The 18168-nt window shown below is 36.9% G+C and overlaps 1 protein-coding gene, 1 long non-coding RNA gene and 1 pseudogene across 2 annotated transcripts; 2 read left to right on the plus strand and 1 right to left on the minus strand.

Moving 5' to 3' along the window:
• The first annotated feature begins 1488 nt into the window (after nucleotides 1–1488).
• Nucleotides 1489–2810, plus strand: LOC142505546 (thaumatin-like protein). The gene is made up of 2 exons (XM_075618577.1): nucleotides 1489–1917; nucleotides 1998–2810. The coding sequence occupies exons 1-2, from the start codon at nucleotides 1854–1856 to the stop codon at nucleotides 2675–2677; spliced, it is 744 nt and encodes a 247-aa protein (XP_075474692.1). The 5' UTR covers nucleotides 1489–1853; the 3' UTR covers nucleotides 2678–2810.
• Nucleotides 2811–2876: 66 nt separating this feature from the next.
• Nucleotides 2877–18168, minus strand: part of LOC142505545 (hsp70 nucleotide exchange factor fes1-like) — a 41527-nt pseudogene continuing 26235 nt past the window's right edge.
• LOC142506148 (uncharacterized) lies at nucleotides 9004–10391 on the plus strand. Its single transcript, XR_012804524.1, has 3 exons — nucleotides 9004–9721; nucleotides 9801–9971; nucleotides 10052–10391. It is a non-coding gene; the product is annotated as an uncharacterized LOC142506148 (long non-coding RNA).

Below are 18168 nucleotides of genomic sequence, written 5' to 3' on the forward strand. Positions count from 1 at the left end.
AAATGATAGTGCCTGCAAGAACCATTCAATTATGGTTAGCGTACAGTACGGTCCCTTCAACTCATATATCCCGACCGATTCGACAACTATTGGTTTATCGAGAGTTGTCAATGAATCGATACTATGTTTCATGTCGTAGTTGCATCGATGGTGTAATCTATGAAACCCCTTTCATAATTACAACCATACTCTGATCAGAGATTTCAAACTACACGCACATGAAAACACATAGGATATCCATACCCGTAGGTAAGCGGTGAATCCCCGACTACAATGCATCGACTCCTATATGTTTCGCCGTAACACCCAACCTTTCCACCTGATGACCCCATAAGAGTCGGTAAACAAGTCAAAGTGAAACGCTAGCACATAGAGTCTCAATGTTGTCCCGGGTCATAAGGACTAATGATGTACAACCATAAACTAGGACGTTTCCACTCGATAAATGAGAACCACTTGGAAAGTCCTTTATGGAGGGTTGTTCAGTGCACTCTACCAGGAGCACCTATCTGCATGCTCGGACATCACAATGTCCCCTACCAATGAAACATGGTACTCACATCGCAGATACTAGTCTCTAACTCGAGCGGCCTATATCCTTCTTATTGGCGGCTGAATCGACTAGGAACCGTTTAGAATATACAGTATTCCAAATATGAGTTTCATGATACTCATCATATGAGCATCTCATATTCTTTCTACTATTTGTATATTCAAGGACTTTATCTATGCAACTAGCATGGATATACAAATAAAGATGCGTCAATATAATAAATTCAAATATTATTAAAATAAAGATCTTTTATACATAGAGTTTCATTGTGAACACTCGGCCAACACTTGGCTCGACGTGCACCTACTTTAACAGGGCCAAGCTCTGATACCATGAAAAGTGTGAGAATTAAATGGACGGAAGCTCTCTGTTCTTTCATATAATAATTTTACACTGTATAAATACAAGTACAAGTTTTGGTAAAAAAAGAAAGTACGAAACTAATTGCATATGTCAATCTCTAATTACGTCAATCAATTTGTATGATGATCCTTGATTTGAGTATACTAATTTTTTTTCTTGATATGCTCCTCTATTAGTGATAATCATCTCTTGATCTTCGTAATTATCCTTAACATATGCTCAACCAATATTAAAGTAGAAACTCAAATTATTCACTTGAAGTTTCAGAAAAATCATCCAAATATTTCAATACGGATTCTATAATTTTTTTATCAAAATACCTAAACGTCCATGATTCCATTGGGTGTGTGATATAATTTCTCCATAAATATTGTATTGCATGTTATAACTATTAAAGATTTATATTTAGTTATTTCCTTTCTTAAGAGGTTAAGGAGCTTCTAAGTAAATATGACTATCTAATTACTTAAAAATTGTACGGCCAGATCCAACGGCCTCAAGTGATTTTGGGTCATGAGGTCTACGTGATCTTTGAGGTTGCTGCATGGAATTTCCCCCTTGAAAATTGGGGAAAATCTTGTCCAGTTGTAGGCAAAACTGTTGAATTGGTTCCAACACAAAGTACATAAGCATGTGCAATGGATTTCCTATAAACCATCATAGTCATAAAGGGAGAAACAGAATAGCTCGTAGCAACTTGCAAAAGTTCTAAAGCGCAATATAGTATGTTCACATAAGTATTAATCCTCTGTTAGAAGCAATGCATAAATTCCCATGTGTTCTTTAAGTGGAAAGCAAAAGTGAGGGATAAAAAATTAAAATTGCTGCTTAGCTACTAACAGAAAGTAGCCCACGCAGAAATCTTTTTGTGCTTTAAATTTGGAAATATATGGTTCAGATGTCATATCACCATTAGCATCAGAACTTCACCATCAACATGCTGTTTTTCAAATTTATTTGCTTGGTTGTGCTCTGCACGCTTCTGTTTCTCGCCGGAGCAAGTATAGTATCGTTTTTATTCTGAGCTTTTGTCTCTGTTTTCTCATGTGTTTTGGTAAGTTTAAGGTGAATGTTTATGCAGATGGAACAGGACACCAACTCATAGTAGTTAACAACTGTCAGGAAAGCATATGGCCAGGAATTCTCGGCAGCGCGGGGCAGCAGACGCCGCAAGATGGAGGTTTTCTCCTTAACAGTGGCCAAGAAGTGGTCATTGATGTACCAGAGAACTGGTCAGGAAGATTATGGGGGAGGCACAGCTGCAACTTCGATGAAAACGGGAAAGGTTCATGTGCCACCGGAGATTGTTCGGGCTCCTTACGCTGCCGTGGGATGGGTGGCGTGCCACCAGCAACCGTGGTGGAAATGACATTAGGGACATCAGCTTCACCCCTGCATTTCTACGACGTGAGTTTAGTCGATGGATTCAACTTGCCTGTTTCGATGAAGCCTGTCGGAGGAGGGATTGGGTGCGGTGTGGCATCATGTGCCATCGATTTGAACATATGCTGTCCTTCCGCTTTAGAGGTTAGGGTGGGAGGCAGAGTGATGGGGTGTAAGAGCGCGTGCTTGGCCATGCAATCAGCCAAGTACTGCTGCACAGGGGAGTATTCAAATCCCAAAACTTGCAAGCCTACGGTCTTTTCCAATTTGTTCAAGGCGATTTGCCCCAAGGCCTATAGTTATGCCTTTGATGATTCTTCAAGCCTCAACAGGTGCAGAGCTTCAAAATATGTAATCACCTTTTGCCCTCCAAATTGAGGATGGAATATAGAAGTTGAAGAATAGTGGGGTAGAATTGTAATAGAACTGTACTATGCAAGAAAAATTTATGCAAAATGGAATATATTTCTGTTTTTTTTAACAAATCAGGAAATATATTATTACCTTAGAAATAAATTATATGATGCAAATCACGATCTAATATTAGGATTTGTAATTGATCCACAAGTGAAAAACTAATTTAACGTAGGCATTAACATCTTCAAATAATGTATATAAGATGGGGTTGGGACAAATAACCCTTTTAGCACTTCAGACAAAAATCACAAAAACCAATATTTGCGGAAACATATATCCGGTCCCCACCCTCTAACAACAGCTGCATCAGGATGCATCGTCAGTTGGGGGCCCTGGACCCATCAATAATGGAGGTTCATTCTTTTTAGTACTTGGTTTTGTATATTGAGTTTGACTCGCAGCCCAAGCTCTGAGAGGGGGTTTAAATTGCTGGCTGGCAACATCAGGTGGAGGTGCATCCTCTCCTGGGAGAACAAGAAGCCCGTTTTCACGAAGAGAAGATGGCTCATTGTAACACGTGTTCCAAAGGGAATCAACGAGTAGTCTTTCTTCTTTGGCAGCTGCTAGGTTTTCAACACACATCTCACTGATAACCTCAATTCGGTTTTGTAGAATTTGCTTCAGTTTATCATTGTCTTCATTTAACCAAACATTGGACGTACCTGACTCATCTTGAGCTAGGTCGAGAAGGCCCCTAAGTGCAGCTTCACGAACATCAGCATCCTTGCTTGAAGCCAAGTGCACAAAGATACGTGGGAATCCGAGCTCAGCCACAATACCAAAGTCTGCCTCATTCTCATGCACTAAATAATGGATCAAGTTAAGTGCTTTCCTGCAGATTATCATGTGTCAGTTAACATACAGCCAAACAGTCTTATGACATTGAGCTTTGTACAAACATAAAAAAATTGCAGTTGGGCCCATTTTTAGAGCTTGTTAACATCAAGAGATGTGGGGAGAAACACTAAAAATTAAAGTAAAGAAAATCCTATTCCAATCGCTCTTATGTTCTTATACTTGTAACATACAAAAGGGATTACAATCTTCAGAAACTAACCTCTGAGATCTCACATTCTCGGTATCTAGCGCATCTTTAAGGGTCGCATATCCATTAGCCAACCGAAATGCAGTAACACCATCCCTATTATGCATGATCAGAGCTGAATATATAAAGACAACACAACCAAAACTAGTAATCAGAAGGCCCTATGCAGATGCGTCAAAACGAGATAAAAAAAGACTTTGCTTACATGTGATTGCACCAAGTGCTTTTGCACGAACTGTAACATCCGGATCTAAATTAAAACACCATAGAAGTGGTTCCAGGCCATTAGCTTCCATGACTAACTGCTGACTTTTTGGATTATTCTGCACAATAGTGCTAACTGCTAACAACTTCTGCAGCCTTGGCCCTGACATTAGAATGGGAATTTTTCAGGTAGGCGAGAAGAGGAACCAGACCACCAATGGAATGAAGATCTGGAAAAGAACAAAACCAACTTTTCTGTTAGTCATTCCATCTACCAACCTCTTCGATAAGTAGACTAACATTAAGTTTCAAATATCTGTATATTCTACATTGGGCTCCAACTAATCAAGAACATGTGCTCCAACAAATAATCCACAGCCAGAAGATAAAACTATGAAACTCACCATTTGCCATATCGATAGATTCCACATGATCTTGTAGCTCATCCAGCATATCTGGAAGCAGGCGAAGTTAATTTAAAACCAAGTCTTTCAGGAACAACAAACAACTCGAAAATAATCCGAAACCTATTCTTACAAGACAACAAACAACAAAAAAAAACTGCAACACAAAACAAATCCTCTAAAAAAAGACATTCAATATCTTCAGCAGTTACTCCCTGAGACTCCTAAACCTGCTCCGGGGTCTGCATAACAAGTGTTATCTCCTTCATTCGTTTGACAACATCTACTGTCTGCGCTTGCATTGCCTCCATAAACCATCTTCGATCCTCCTCACTAATCCCGTAAAATAACCAACAATTTACAAGCATTATCCACAAAATCAGTACTTATCAAGTCCAAGAACAACAAAAAGTATAGTTTAATCAACTAATAACTCAAAAATCATTAGCAATTTCCTGTACTGGCTTGTTTACACCATCCCACTGAGAACTTCTCCAGGAGCCAAAGATTGGGTTTCAATAAAAATACAGAAAAAATTATTTGCGCAGCATATCCGACTTACTTTTCAGTAGAGACTCAACTTTTACCCCAGCCCTCCAAGATTTGGACCCAAAACACCCTAAATCAAGAGCAATCGAAAATTTACAGAAACCCAAATATAGTACCTTAGATTACCAGAAGGCTTAGTACCATCAGAATGAGAGAGACTCCATTTCAGCAAACCATCCCAATTAGGACCTTCCTTCGCCATTCTGAATCAAGCAATCAAATCAAACAACTGTAAACATCAAACTTAAATCCGAAAATGGGAAATTTTGTGGAGATCAAGCTTAGTTACAGCCCCACAGGAAAATTTATCGAGGGGTTTCTGAAACGAACTCCAATCGTCGAGATTATAAGTTGAAGAAGACCAGGCATCGGCTAAAATCAGCGAATATGCACGGGGAAAATCAGGTAAAAGGCAGTCTGTTGTGTTTTTTTTAAAAAAAGATCCATGAAATTTATCTTTATGTCTGTGTTTTAAGTTTAAAATAAAACACACGATTAAATATATTCTTTTGCCAAAAAATGAGTAAGAGTACCCTATTCCACCCTAAATACTCCGTTCCCGGAAAAACCTTTCCGTCAAGGGTTCGCAATCTCAACCGAAGGAATGACAAACAAAAATGTGGTAATGTTCGCGTTTATTTCGATTTGTTTCTTCTGAATTTAGTCGTATTTTTTACTTATGTTTGCTGCGTGTGTGTGCGTTATCGACTGTGGTTTTCCACCATGGTCGACTAGGCATGCTTATCGGTTCCACCGGACCGGTTCCGAACCGGTTCTTACCGGTTCTGGGTCCAATGAGTTCGGAACCGGTCTGAACCGGTAAGGAACCGGTTCCGAACCGGTTCCGGTTCCAAGTTGAAATACTTGGAACCAATCCAAACCTAAGACCGGTTCGGCCTCTAATATACCTGTTCCGGTTCGGGTCGAACCGGTTCCGAGCTCAAATTTATTATATTTTACTTTATAATTAAAATTAAAAATATTAATGGACAATTTTTTATTTATTATTTTGATGCAAATAATTGTGTATTACATTAAAAAACTATAACAAAATAACTTAAACATTTATTTTTACAATTGAACATCTAAAATTTATCACAATTTATTAAAATATATTTTGAATATTCTGGATCTTCGTCGGAGCTTGAGCTTTGAAATTCGTCGATTGCGCCAGAGATCCTGTTCTTTTTTTTGCTGCAAACCAATCTTGTAGGCATGTTAGCATGGAAAGTGTTTCTGGCTTTAAATTAGTTCTTTGTTCACTAATGATCCTTTCACATAATGAAAATGCTGATTCGGAAGCAACACTTGAACTTTGAATGGGTAAGACATCTCTTGCAATTGCAGCTAACACTGGATAAAGTTTAGAATTTACTTTCCACCAATCAAGAACATCGAAATTATCCGTAGTCTCAATATATTGGCTTAGATAAATTTAGATCTCATTGTAATTGATTGTTGTCACCGATGTTCCTTTGAACTTTTGTCGTTTCAAACTTTGAAAGAAGTTCAGTGCTCCAATTTTGCTTTTATATGTCGGCATCTCTTCCGGCTGCGCACTCGGTTCATCACATTGTTCACTAGCAAACGAATCAAACAATTCTTGGAGAGAATGCATGATTGACTTCTTTGGATCGTCAACATTCTTCCAAAGAAATTTAGCATAATATTCAAAAAAAACACGTCTAATCCTCCTTGATTTTGAGTAGGATCAAGTAATGTTGCTAAATCATGCACAATTGGGATAGTTTCCCAATATTTTAAAAATTTGTTTTCCATATTTGAAATAAAATTACGCATAACAGAATCATCGCGATATTCAATAAATTTATAAAACATATTGAAAAACAAAGGTAGAAACATGGTTGAAGTAGGGTAGTTAATGCCAGAAAATTTTTCGGTTGCTTCTTTAAAAATTTCTAACGAAGAAACACATTTACTCAAAATATTCCAATCATCGTCAGTTAACATTAAAGATTGTATCGCAATATTATTATAATATGGAGTAACTAAATCTTGAAAACGTAATAAAGTATGAAGCAATTGATATAAAGAACTCCATCTAGTTTCAATAGGAAGATGATATTTTTTAAATTTAATTCCGGTTGATTCGACTAGTGTTTTCCAGTCACGTCCATTTCTTCTTTCACGTAATAATTTCCCACATAATTTGAATTTTTCTATTACAGTGGACATTTGCTCATCACAGTCATATTTAATACATAAGTTGATAATATGACACGCACATCTAACATGAAGCAAATTACCTTCTAAAATTGATTTTAGTGAATCTTTAAGGTATTTAATTGCAAGAGTATTGGCACTCGTATTGTCTAACGTTATCGACATTATTTTATTTTGTATGCCATAAATCTTAACAACATTTAAAACATATCTAGCTTTAGTGTATGCGTTATGAGACGATTCTAAATGATCTAGAGCTAAAATTCTTTTTTGCATAGTCCAAGTTTCGTCAATCCAATGACATATAACAACAAGATGTGATTCACATTTTAAATTAGTCTAAATATCAGTAGTCAAACTAACTCTACAAGAAATATTTGAAAGATGCGCTTTTAGTTTTTCTTTATATTCTTTATAAATATCAAAACAATATTTCTTAAGTGTGTGCCTAGAAATATTGTGAAACCAGGTTGAATAGTACTAGTAAATTCAACAAAACCTTCTTGTTCAGCTATTATAAAAGGTTGACCACATTTGGTGACAAATTTTACGATGGTTTTCCGAGAAATTTTTTTTGTAATTGTGAAAGCTTTACCACTTGAAGGATTAATTTGTTATTGTGTTAGTTCCTTACCGAATGGTTGTATCGTATTAGGGTCAAGTTTATGTACCTTAACTAAATGTTTTTTCAAAGTGTCGGTACCACCGGAACCACCACCCTTTTTGTAAGAATACCTCGTTTTGCAAATTTTACAAACGGCAAAAGAGTTATTCGTACCTTGTTGTTCGATATCAAAGTGATCCTAAACTTTACTTCGCTTTGCACGGGCTGTCGTCGTGCTCGTTGACATTGTGTTGCTTGCTCGAGTAGACGATAGCGTCCTTAAATCTTTGTTTGGGAGTTCCATGGATTCTTCATCCTCGTGTCAGGTTCGACTTTATCAAAGTCGGGGATGTAGCCAAAATTTTCATCAAAGTCGGGAGCGTATTCGCCACCATCACCACGACGGTTTGAAGATGATGCCATTGAAATTCGATTTATTTATATGAGTAAGTTTAGAAATAATAAATAAATAACAATAAAAATAATACTGATTATAGATAAAATTATAACACAATTATTGAATATATTTGGAAAAATGATAGCAAAAATGATATTGATTGTAGAGAAATGAAAAGTTGAGAGAAAATTGATATGTGAAATGTTAAAAATGACTTGTATTTATAGGTGATTTTGGAGGTTAAAAAAAATTATATTTGCAATTTGGCCCCCAAATTGAAAAAAAAACCTGCACATTTAAACGGCTACTGAAATGTGCTAACGGCTGCTGCAAATGCAGCCGTTGGCTGCTGCAATTGCAGTCTTTGGGCCAACGGTTGCATTTGCAATCGTTGGCCCAAAGGCCTTTTTTAAATTTTTTTTAAAAATTCGGTTTCCGGGTTATGGGTCCGGTTCCGAATACGGTCCGGAACTGGTTTCGAAACCGGACCCGGAACCGGTTCAACCCACAAACCAATGGTTTGTACATAGTTTCGGGTCCAGTTCTTACATACCGGATCCGGTTCCGGGCTTAACGGACCAGTTCCGGGTCGGTTCCGGCCCGAACCGGTCCGTTAAGCATGCCTATGGTCGACCATAAAAATTGGTCGATTAACTTTTATGGTCGACCATATGTGGTCGTCCATACAAAGTAAAAATTTTATGGTCAACCACATTAATGGTCGACCATAAAAATTGGTTGTGGTCGACCATAATAGTCGTTCGACCAATTTTTATGGTCGACCACAAATATATTGGTCGACCATCTTTGTTTGTTTGGTCGACCACATGTGGTTTATGTGGTCGACCAATTTTTTTTTCCTAACTTTACTAAGTTATATTTTTTTTCATCACAGGTCTATTTGCTGAGAAAACTAGGCAGGGATGCCATTTTTCGATGTAAATTGACAATTCAATCGAGATATAAAGAGATTGTTGAGAAGATTCATCGTTATTTGAACAACGACGAGAGAACCCATTTTTTCGAGCAGTCGCCTTTTGGTAATTTAGTTAGGTATTATATAGATTTTAACATTTCCAGCCAAATTCTATGGTATTTAATGAGTAACCAGATACTTGATACTAGTAGTGATGATTTGTGGATGGTGGTGCGCAAAAGGCCTGTTAGATTTTCTTTGTTGGAGTATTGTTTAATAACGGGTCTCGATTGCGCTATAGAGCCCGAAGATTTACCAGATAGAGGTGTATTTGGCACCACACACTTTCTCAGTAAGGCTGAGATTGTTTTGGTTGATTTGGAGGGAAATATTATCGTCCAAGAGCAGAATGAGACTGGTATAGACATGGAAAAGATAAAGATGGCTAGTCTATAATTTTGTTGTGCCGTATTCGGTGAGACGACTAGGAAAAAGACGACGAAGATCGACCCTAAATATTTGAGGCTTGTAGATGATTTGGATAGGTTCAACCATTATCCTTGGGGTAGAGGAGCCTATCGGGATGCGGTCCGATGTTTGAAGAAGGACCTTTTAGGGCGATATAATAATCTCACCGAGGCATAGGTCCGGAAAGAAGTTGAGGGCAGCTTTCTTGTCGGTGGTTTTGTTCTGCCTCTGTAGGTATATTATTTTTTGAATGTTAAAGTGGATTTGTTATCTTTATTTGTACCAGTAACACTATTTGAAATTTATGTTACAGATCCTCGCTTATGAATGTTATCCGAGCGTGACACAAAAGTTTGAAAGGAGAAGAGATGTGGACGGTTTGATGTTGCCCAGGATGTTTCAGTGGATGACTAACACGTGGCCGTCAAACAGTCCCCCAACTGGTGTTGAAATCGCTGCAGCCTTTGGTGATTGTGCTATAGATGTAAGTAATATGAATTGATTTGATAAAATAACTGTGGACATTAATTTTAATTAATTTGATCTTTTATTAATTATATGCAGGATTGTCTTGGATTTTTGACTCCTACTCCTGAGAAGCTAGTTTCACCGTATTATACGACGGGGCTTTTTGTTGATTCTGCACCTGATGCGGTGATCACTCGGGTACTCGAGCTCTGGAGGCAGGGTCAGATAGTCATATGTAGTGATCACCCTCTGGAGTCTCCTTCAGTCCAGCACATGCATTCTACACATTCAACTCCCTCTGTCCAGCACACGCCTTCTGCACATGCATCTCCTGACGTTTCCCGCACCCGTCCTGGTGATCTCAATAGATCCAGATCTAGCACCAGTTCTCCTATGCGTACGGGTCCTAGAGTCCACTTTGGACTCAATCCTGCCCGCCGCCCATCACCCTTGGAGCATCGTTCCGAGCTGGCGATTGACTGAGTTGGAGGATTCTGTTACGTCTATGCATGTTAAGATGTCAGCAGGATTTATTGAGACCAGAGCGTGTATCAGGAATATAAATCCAAGCTCTAGATGACCTGAAATCGAGTTTCAATCTTGGTCTCGATGAGTTGAGATTGAGTTTGTGTTGGAACATTTCATGTTTTCAATCTTGATTTTGATGTTAACAAAACTTGTTATTGTGTTTCTAACATATTTACTCAAGTGTGAAGTTATTAAAAAAAAAAGCAAGCCGAAACTGAATTCTGCACAAACGGAATTTCTGGCAAGCTTCAGTGTTTTGACGATATCTCCCAGCTGGATGATCCAAATGACAATCTGCTAACTTAACCAATCAGAAAACTCAATTGGGAACAAATCGTATTTCACGTCAGTTGGGCAAAATCGGATGTTATCAAGGTCTAATTGATCGCTCAATTACCGAACTGATCACACGGAAACAGCAATCAGTTGGGTTTGAGCAGTTACGATATTTTGGTCATATCTCTCAGCTCAGTTATTGAAATGAAGCGATTCATTATGCATTGGAAAGATAAGATGAAGATCTACAAATCATCTTCAGAAGTCAAAGTCTAAATTGAAGCTTAAGATGCTGATAAATGATGATGAAACTACTGGTTCTGCACAAACTGAAATCAGCCTAGCTGATTTCAGGACACCAGCTGAAACTGAACCAGCTGCTGACCAGTTGAACTGAAGCAGCTACTGACCAACTGAAACTGAACCAGACCAGCTGAAATTGAACCGAACCAGTTCAACTGAACCAGACCATCTGAACCAGCTGAACTGAACTGAACCAGCATTTGACGAACAGAACCAGCTGCTGACCAGTTGAACTGAATGACCAGTTGAGTTGACCAGTCGGGAAAATGTCCAGCAAGACGAATTTGACAGTTGCAATTCTAGAAACAGTACAGAAACTTTCCAAACGGTCATATTCTTGTGTCTAACGTATATATCAGTGTTGGAGCGTATAAATACAACATCTTGAAGATCAAACAAGAGCTTTTGAAGTGGTTCCAAAGCATGGGCAGTTAGCATGAATATATTAGCTAGTTGAGAGCACAAGCCCTTGTGTGAGGATACATTTGAGATGCACACTGTAAAGGATAAATTCCTCACACACAATCACTCACACATATACAAGAGAGTTGAACTTCAAAGTTTAGTTGAGTGAGTCTTCACACAAAGACATAAAACAATGTTTTTGTAGTCTTTGCATATAAGACATTAAACAATATGCTGATTGTGAGGTGCTGCCTACAATCTTGAGTGCTAGGAGTTCAGTTTAGGCAGTGGGTAAGTCCTAGCTGAGTGGGTTTGTACAAAGAATTGTATAAATTAAAGTCTTCTAGTGAATCCTTCCCAAGGGGAAGAAGGGGTGACGTAGGAGCATTTTAAGTCTCCGAACATCCATAAACAAATTCGTGTTTATTTATTTATTGCATTTACTTATCATTTCCATTGTTTTAAAGATGCATTGTTGAAGCATTTTATGTGTTCTTCAAATACAAAATTATTGCATACCAAATGTTCGATAAAATGCTTCAACCAAAAATATTTTTACTCATTCAACTTGCATATAATTTAAATGCTTTACAAAATATTTAATTGGTGTCTACGAATGATTACTTCGAGTGTATTCCACTTGGTTTGAATACCAAACTTGATTTAATTTATCGGTGTTCAATATTTCAAGAACCGAGCTATTGTAGCTCAACGGTGATCCCCCCATCGATCATAACAATTGGTATCAGAGCAGGTTGTTCTTGAAAGAATATTGAAACTGATTTTGATGTTTAAAATTCGAAAATTTCAGAATTTTTAATCATATATGTGCAAAACTGAATTTTCGTGCAGCTTGTAGCGACCGTAGGAAAAATGACATATCTCCTTGCTCGATTGTCCAAATGACGAACCGCTTTTTGCGTTGCAAACTAGACTCATAGAGGTTTATAGCGGTATAAAATTTGCAGCCTAGTTATGCCCGAGAAAATACAGTTTATTCGTTGAAGGCAGAGCATATGTGCTGCGGCAGAAAATGAGCCATGGAGAAAATTGGTTAGTTATCCCTCCACTCTTATAATTTTCAAAATTTCAAAAATATAGGGGGAGAACTCATTATAATTTTAATGAGTTGATTATTTTTAAATATTGAGGGGGAGAAAATTTTGTTTAAAATGTTTTGAAAATATGACTTTTTGATTCACACAAAAAGGGGGAGAAATATGTTAGTTGAGTTGATTGTTTATCCAAGTTTTGTGATCATCAAAAAGGTGGAGATTGTTGGAACATTTAATGTTCGCAATCTTGATTTTGATGTTAACAAAACTTGTTATTGTATTTCTAACACATTACTCAAATGTGAAGTTATTAAAACAAGAAGCAAGCCGAAACTGAATTCTGCACAAACTGAATTTCTGGCAAGCTTCAGTTTTTTGATTATATCTCCCAGCTGGATGATCCAAATGACAATCCGCGAATTTGACCAATCAGAAAACTCAATTTTGAACAAATCGTATTTCACGTCAGTTGGGCAAAATCTGATGTTATCAAGGTCTAACTGATTACTTAATTACCGAACTGATCACACGAAAACAGCAATCTGTTGGGTTTGAGCAGTTGCAGTATTTTGGTCATATATCTCAGCTCCATTATCGAAATGAAGCGATTCAGTATGCGTTGAAAAGATAAGACGAAGATCTACAAATCATCTTCAGAAGTCAAAGTCTGAATCGAAGCTTAAGATGCTGATAAATGACGATGAAACTACTGGTTCTGCACAAAATGAAATCATCTAGGCTGATTTCAGCACACCAGCTGAAACTGAACCAACTGAACCAGCTGCTGACCAACTGAAACTGAACCAGATCAGCTGAAACTGAACCGAACCAGTTGAATCGAACCAGACCAACTGAACCAGCTGATCTAAACTGAACCAGTAGTTGACGAACTGATCAAGCTGCTGACCATTTGAACTGAATGACCAGTTGAGTTGACCAAAGTTGACCAGTCGGGAAAATGTCCAGCAAAACGAATTTGACCGTTGCAATTCTAGAAACAGTACATAAACTTTCCAAACATGAACTACTATTCTATTCAAGCCTGCTGTTACGCTGCTAAAATCAGAACTCGTATTCAAATATCAAGAGCTCACTCTTATCAGATATACCGGTAGCAATCAAGGCTATATCAACGAGCTTGCTAGCACTTTGAAATCTTTGTTAGATTCATTCAGTCATGTTAAATTCAGTCACGCACTGTAAAAGTTTTTGTGAACTAAGAGTTTCAGTTTTGGCAGTATTAAGTCCAAACTGAAGTGGGTCAGTACATCTTTTGTATTCGGTCAAAGTCTTTTAGTGGATATCATATCTTCGTCATAGAAGGGGTGACGTAGGAGTTATTCTATTCTCCGAATATCCAGAAACAAACCGTGTGCCTTTTTATTTCAGTTATTATTTTCAGTCAGTTATTCTATCTCTCAGTCAGTTTACTTCCGCAACTGTTTCTTCAGTTAAACTGATTGTTATCGACTGATAAGATACCGAGTGTCAGTTTGTCACTAAACTGAACTCAATATTCGAAAAATATATATAATTCGGGAGTGTTTATTCAACCCCCCCTTCCAAACACTTATCACCTTCTAACCGATCCTTTCAGTTTGACTGAACAGATTAGAGCTGATTTTGCTGAGATGAGGTCTAACATGGCAGTGCAGCAGGACAGAGATTATAGCATAACCTATAGCAGAGGGCGGAAGAGGAAAGCATCTGAGGAAGATTTTGGTGAGTTAATTTTATTAATTATATTTATGTTTATGTAATAGAATGATTTAGTAGAATTCTCATTATTATTTTAATTTGTTTAATGTACGCTTTTAGGTGTGTATGATAATCTGGCTAGGAAAATTGGCAGTACTAGCCAAACACTACATATATTTGAGCCTAACCTTCCGGTCATTACAGAGGAGTCCTCGGAAGGTGAGTTAATGCACATTTTTGATTTGATATTTATGTATAGTATATTAAACAACAAACTTTTTGTTTTTAGATATTCAAGTGACTCCGAATTTGCGTAAGTCAGGTGGCGAGACGACCTATCTATTCATATTTGCATTAAAGTTGTTATTATTTTAATTTGCTTAATGTACGCTGTTAGGTGTGGATGATAATTTGGGTAGGGAAATTGGCAGTAGTAGCCAAACCCAACAGATATTTGAGCCTAACCTTCAAGGCATTCCAGAGGAATCCGCAGAAGGTGAGGTAATGCACATTTTTTATATTTATATTTATATTTTTGTATAGTATATTAAACAATATACTTATTCAAGTGACTCCAGATGCGCGTATGTCAGGAGACGAGGCGACCACGTCGAGAGGTTATTAAACTATACCTTGTTTATTGTTCATATTTGCATTAAAGTTGTTACAATTGATCATTTTATAGATGACGGTGTGAGGCCACTTGCGGAGACAGTGACACTGAAGGTAAACAACTCGCTTGCGCGAGTTAGGGCATCGATGGTCGACCATTCGCCAAGTAGGATTCAAGGTTTTTACGCCGAATATGAGAAGTCGTTCTACGGGCCCATGGCGATCGCAAACTCGCGTGTCACTATCTCTGTAAGCTTTTAAAAAAATCTTTTATAAAGTTTAAATTTGTAGAGAACTTCTTTTAAAATATTGAAAACCTTTTGTTATGTTGAATTCAGCACATCGGCAAAGCTCTCTGTGGATTGCTTGAGATGCAGATCCGACATCCTGAAGTGATGTCGGCAGATGATTCGTTGATGGACAGACATTTCTACACTGCAATCTTAGTTTTGGCCGAAGCTAAAGATATCAATTTCAAAATAAATCTGGCAGGGATTGTGAGCAAAGTCAAAGGTAGTGATCCAGAATGGCCGTGTCTCTCGTGGGAAAATGCACGAAGAATTCTCATCCCTGCCTACAGAGATGGGCGCTGGTTTTTGCTAAAACTCGTGACAGGGGTGAATAAGTGCATTATATATGACTTGCAGCGAAGGCACGATCCCAAATTTCAAAGATCTGAATGAAGAAATAGAGCCTATACTTATAAACGCTGCTCGTCTTCTATTCATTGCTGGGAACAACCCACACCCCGAGAGGCCATGGAATATAAAACTACATGATGAATTCCGTGCCAAGATTATACAGTACGTTGTCAACTTTCTATTTATAATATAATAACTTCTTTATATTTTTTTTTATTTTACAGTAAATATTAACTTCTCATTTTCTTTTCTTTTTCACAGTGAAGATTCTGGAGCATTTGTGTTAGCAGTTGCTGGATACTCTTTGTCTAGGAAGAGTGCGCAAGTAGTACTAACTTTAGATGATAGATCAGTATCTGAGTTTAGATTTTTTTAAGCTTGTAATACGTTCCTTAATGATTGATCATTATTATGATGTATCGGACAATTTTATGTAATTATTGGAACATTGTTTCTTATGTAATTATTTGGGGTTTTTTGTTGGTCGACCACTTTGGTCGACCACTAGCTTTTTGGTCGACCAATAGCTTGTTTGGTCGACCACTCTAGCTTTTTGGTCGACCAATATCATTTTGGTCGACCACCACTGTCCTTTTGGTCGACCATTGTGCTTTAGTTTTTAGTGTTTAGGGTTTAGGGTTTTAAGGGTTCACGATTCATCATATAACATTATTTCACGATCTAACAAGCATGTTACATTTTAAAAATCAAATGTGTAACGATCTCACAACTATGTTACATTAAAAATATATGAATCGTAATTTCAGGATTATGTTATATGTTTTAAATTATATATGAATCACAGAATCACAATCTCAGTATTTTGTTACATTTTAAAAAATATGATTAGGTTATATGTTTTAAGGTACCTATTAATCGTGGAATCACAAGCGAACTATTTTGTTATATTTCAAAAAACACAAGCGAACTATTTTGTTATATTTCAAAAAATATGAAGCGCAATTTCACGATTATGTTATATGTAATAATTGACATGTGTCACGATCTCACAACTATGTTACATTAAAAAAAATATGAATCGTAATTTCAGGATTATATTATGTGTTTTAATTTACATATGAATTACAAAATAACAATCTCAGTATTTTGTTACGTTATAAAAAATATGATTATGTTATATGTTTTAAGGTACCTATTAATCGTGGAATCACAAGCGAACTATTTTCTTATATTTCAAAAAACACGCAATTTCACGATCTCACAACTATGTTACATTAAAAAAAATATGAATCGTAATTTTAGGATTATGTGTTTTAATTTAGATACAACTATCCTAATTTCACAATTATGTTACATATTTTCCACAATTATTAATAAAACGTCCTGCCCTTTTTTTTATTGCTTTAAAAGTACTAGAATTTTTTTTTTAAACCTCACTTAACATCGACCGAACCATAAAATATCTTGACATCATTTTAAAAATAACCATCCAACTGCTATTTAAAAATCCAAAGGAAAATATTTTAAAGCATAAAATCGTCAAACATTTTACCAAACCTAAAAAGCAATAATTTGAAAAGAATAGCCCATACTAAACCTCTCAAAAATCTCTCAAATGCATAAATAAATAATCTTAAAAATCTTTAATCATAAAGCATGAGTCAAAAGTCATAATGCGGAAAAAGTAGAAGCGCTGGTACTCGGGTTGTGTGCGCCTTCAGCCCAGTCAAATCACTCATCAAGTCCTCCCTCAATACCACCTGCATCCATCACACCTAGTGAGTCTAAAGACTCAACACACCATAATCTTTATAACGAGTAATACGTAATACAGTCAACATATAACGGTGAAAAATACTTGTACTTAAAATATCGTTTTCATGAAGATGCATAAACATAAACATTTTCGTAAACATTTTCATGATGCATAAAACTTTAAATAAAAATATCTTTATAATGATGCATCAACTTTAAACATAAACATTTTCATGACATGCATAAATAAACCTTAATCTTTTTCCTTTTTCCTCAACATGACATAAAACCTGTAACATTATCATAAACATTTTCCTTTGTTGAATTCAGATCGTTAATTGTGACTTTCCTCAACATGACATGACATGACGATGGATCCATCTACGTGAAACCTCAGTACTGGGCGGCGGGGGACACCAGCAACACTCTCACCGGTCAACTGGGCCCTGGCCTAACATGATCGAATAGAAATACGATCGTCGGGGCTCCCTCTGGGGCCTTCTCCCATGAATGGGCTCCCTCTGGGGCCTTCTCCCCTCACGATATTCCCATTCTTACCTCAAATCTCATAACCTCATATTCGTAATAATGGAAACAAGATCGTCGGGCTCCCACTGGGACCATAACCCTCACGACGTCGCCATAATTAACGAATTAGTCACAATCACTTCACTTCCTTCAACATTTATATTCTCACCACTTTATAAAAATCATGCATAACATAACATTTTATTTTTGAAACCAAGCATGCAACATGTCTTTTAAATGTCTTCCTTAAATCATAAAAATCAAATAGACATTTTAAAAACCATAATTTAATCATGAACATTTCATAAACATTTAAAAATAATCGTAATATCATAAAAACAGTATTTAGGGCACTACCATGACCTTTACTAATTTCTCGGTGTAAAAAGACCGTTTTACCCCTAGACTAAACATTTTATGTTTTCAACTTTTTTCTTGATTTCATGACTCT

This window comes from Primulina tabacum, chromosome 10, assembly GCF_025594145.1.
Source record: "Primulina tabacum isolate GXHZ01 chromosome 10, ASM2559414v2, whole genome shotgun sequence".
Classification (NCBI taxonomy): domain Eukaryota; kingdom Viridiplantae; phylum Streptophyta; class Magnoliopsida; order Lamiales; family Gesneriaceae; genus Primulina; species Primulina tabacum.

Coding starts and splice junctions, on each gene's coding strand:
- LOC142505546 (XM_075618577.1), top strand. CDS start 1,854: ATGCTGTTTTTCAAATTTATTTGCTTGGTTGTGCTCTGCACGCTTCTG. Junction 1,918..1,997: donor TCTGTTTCTCGCCGGAGCAA/GTATAGTATCGT, acceptor ATGTTTATGCAG/ATGGAACAGGACACCAACTC.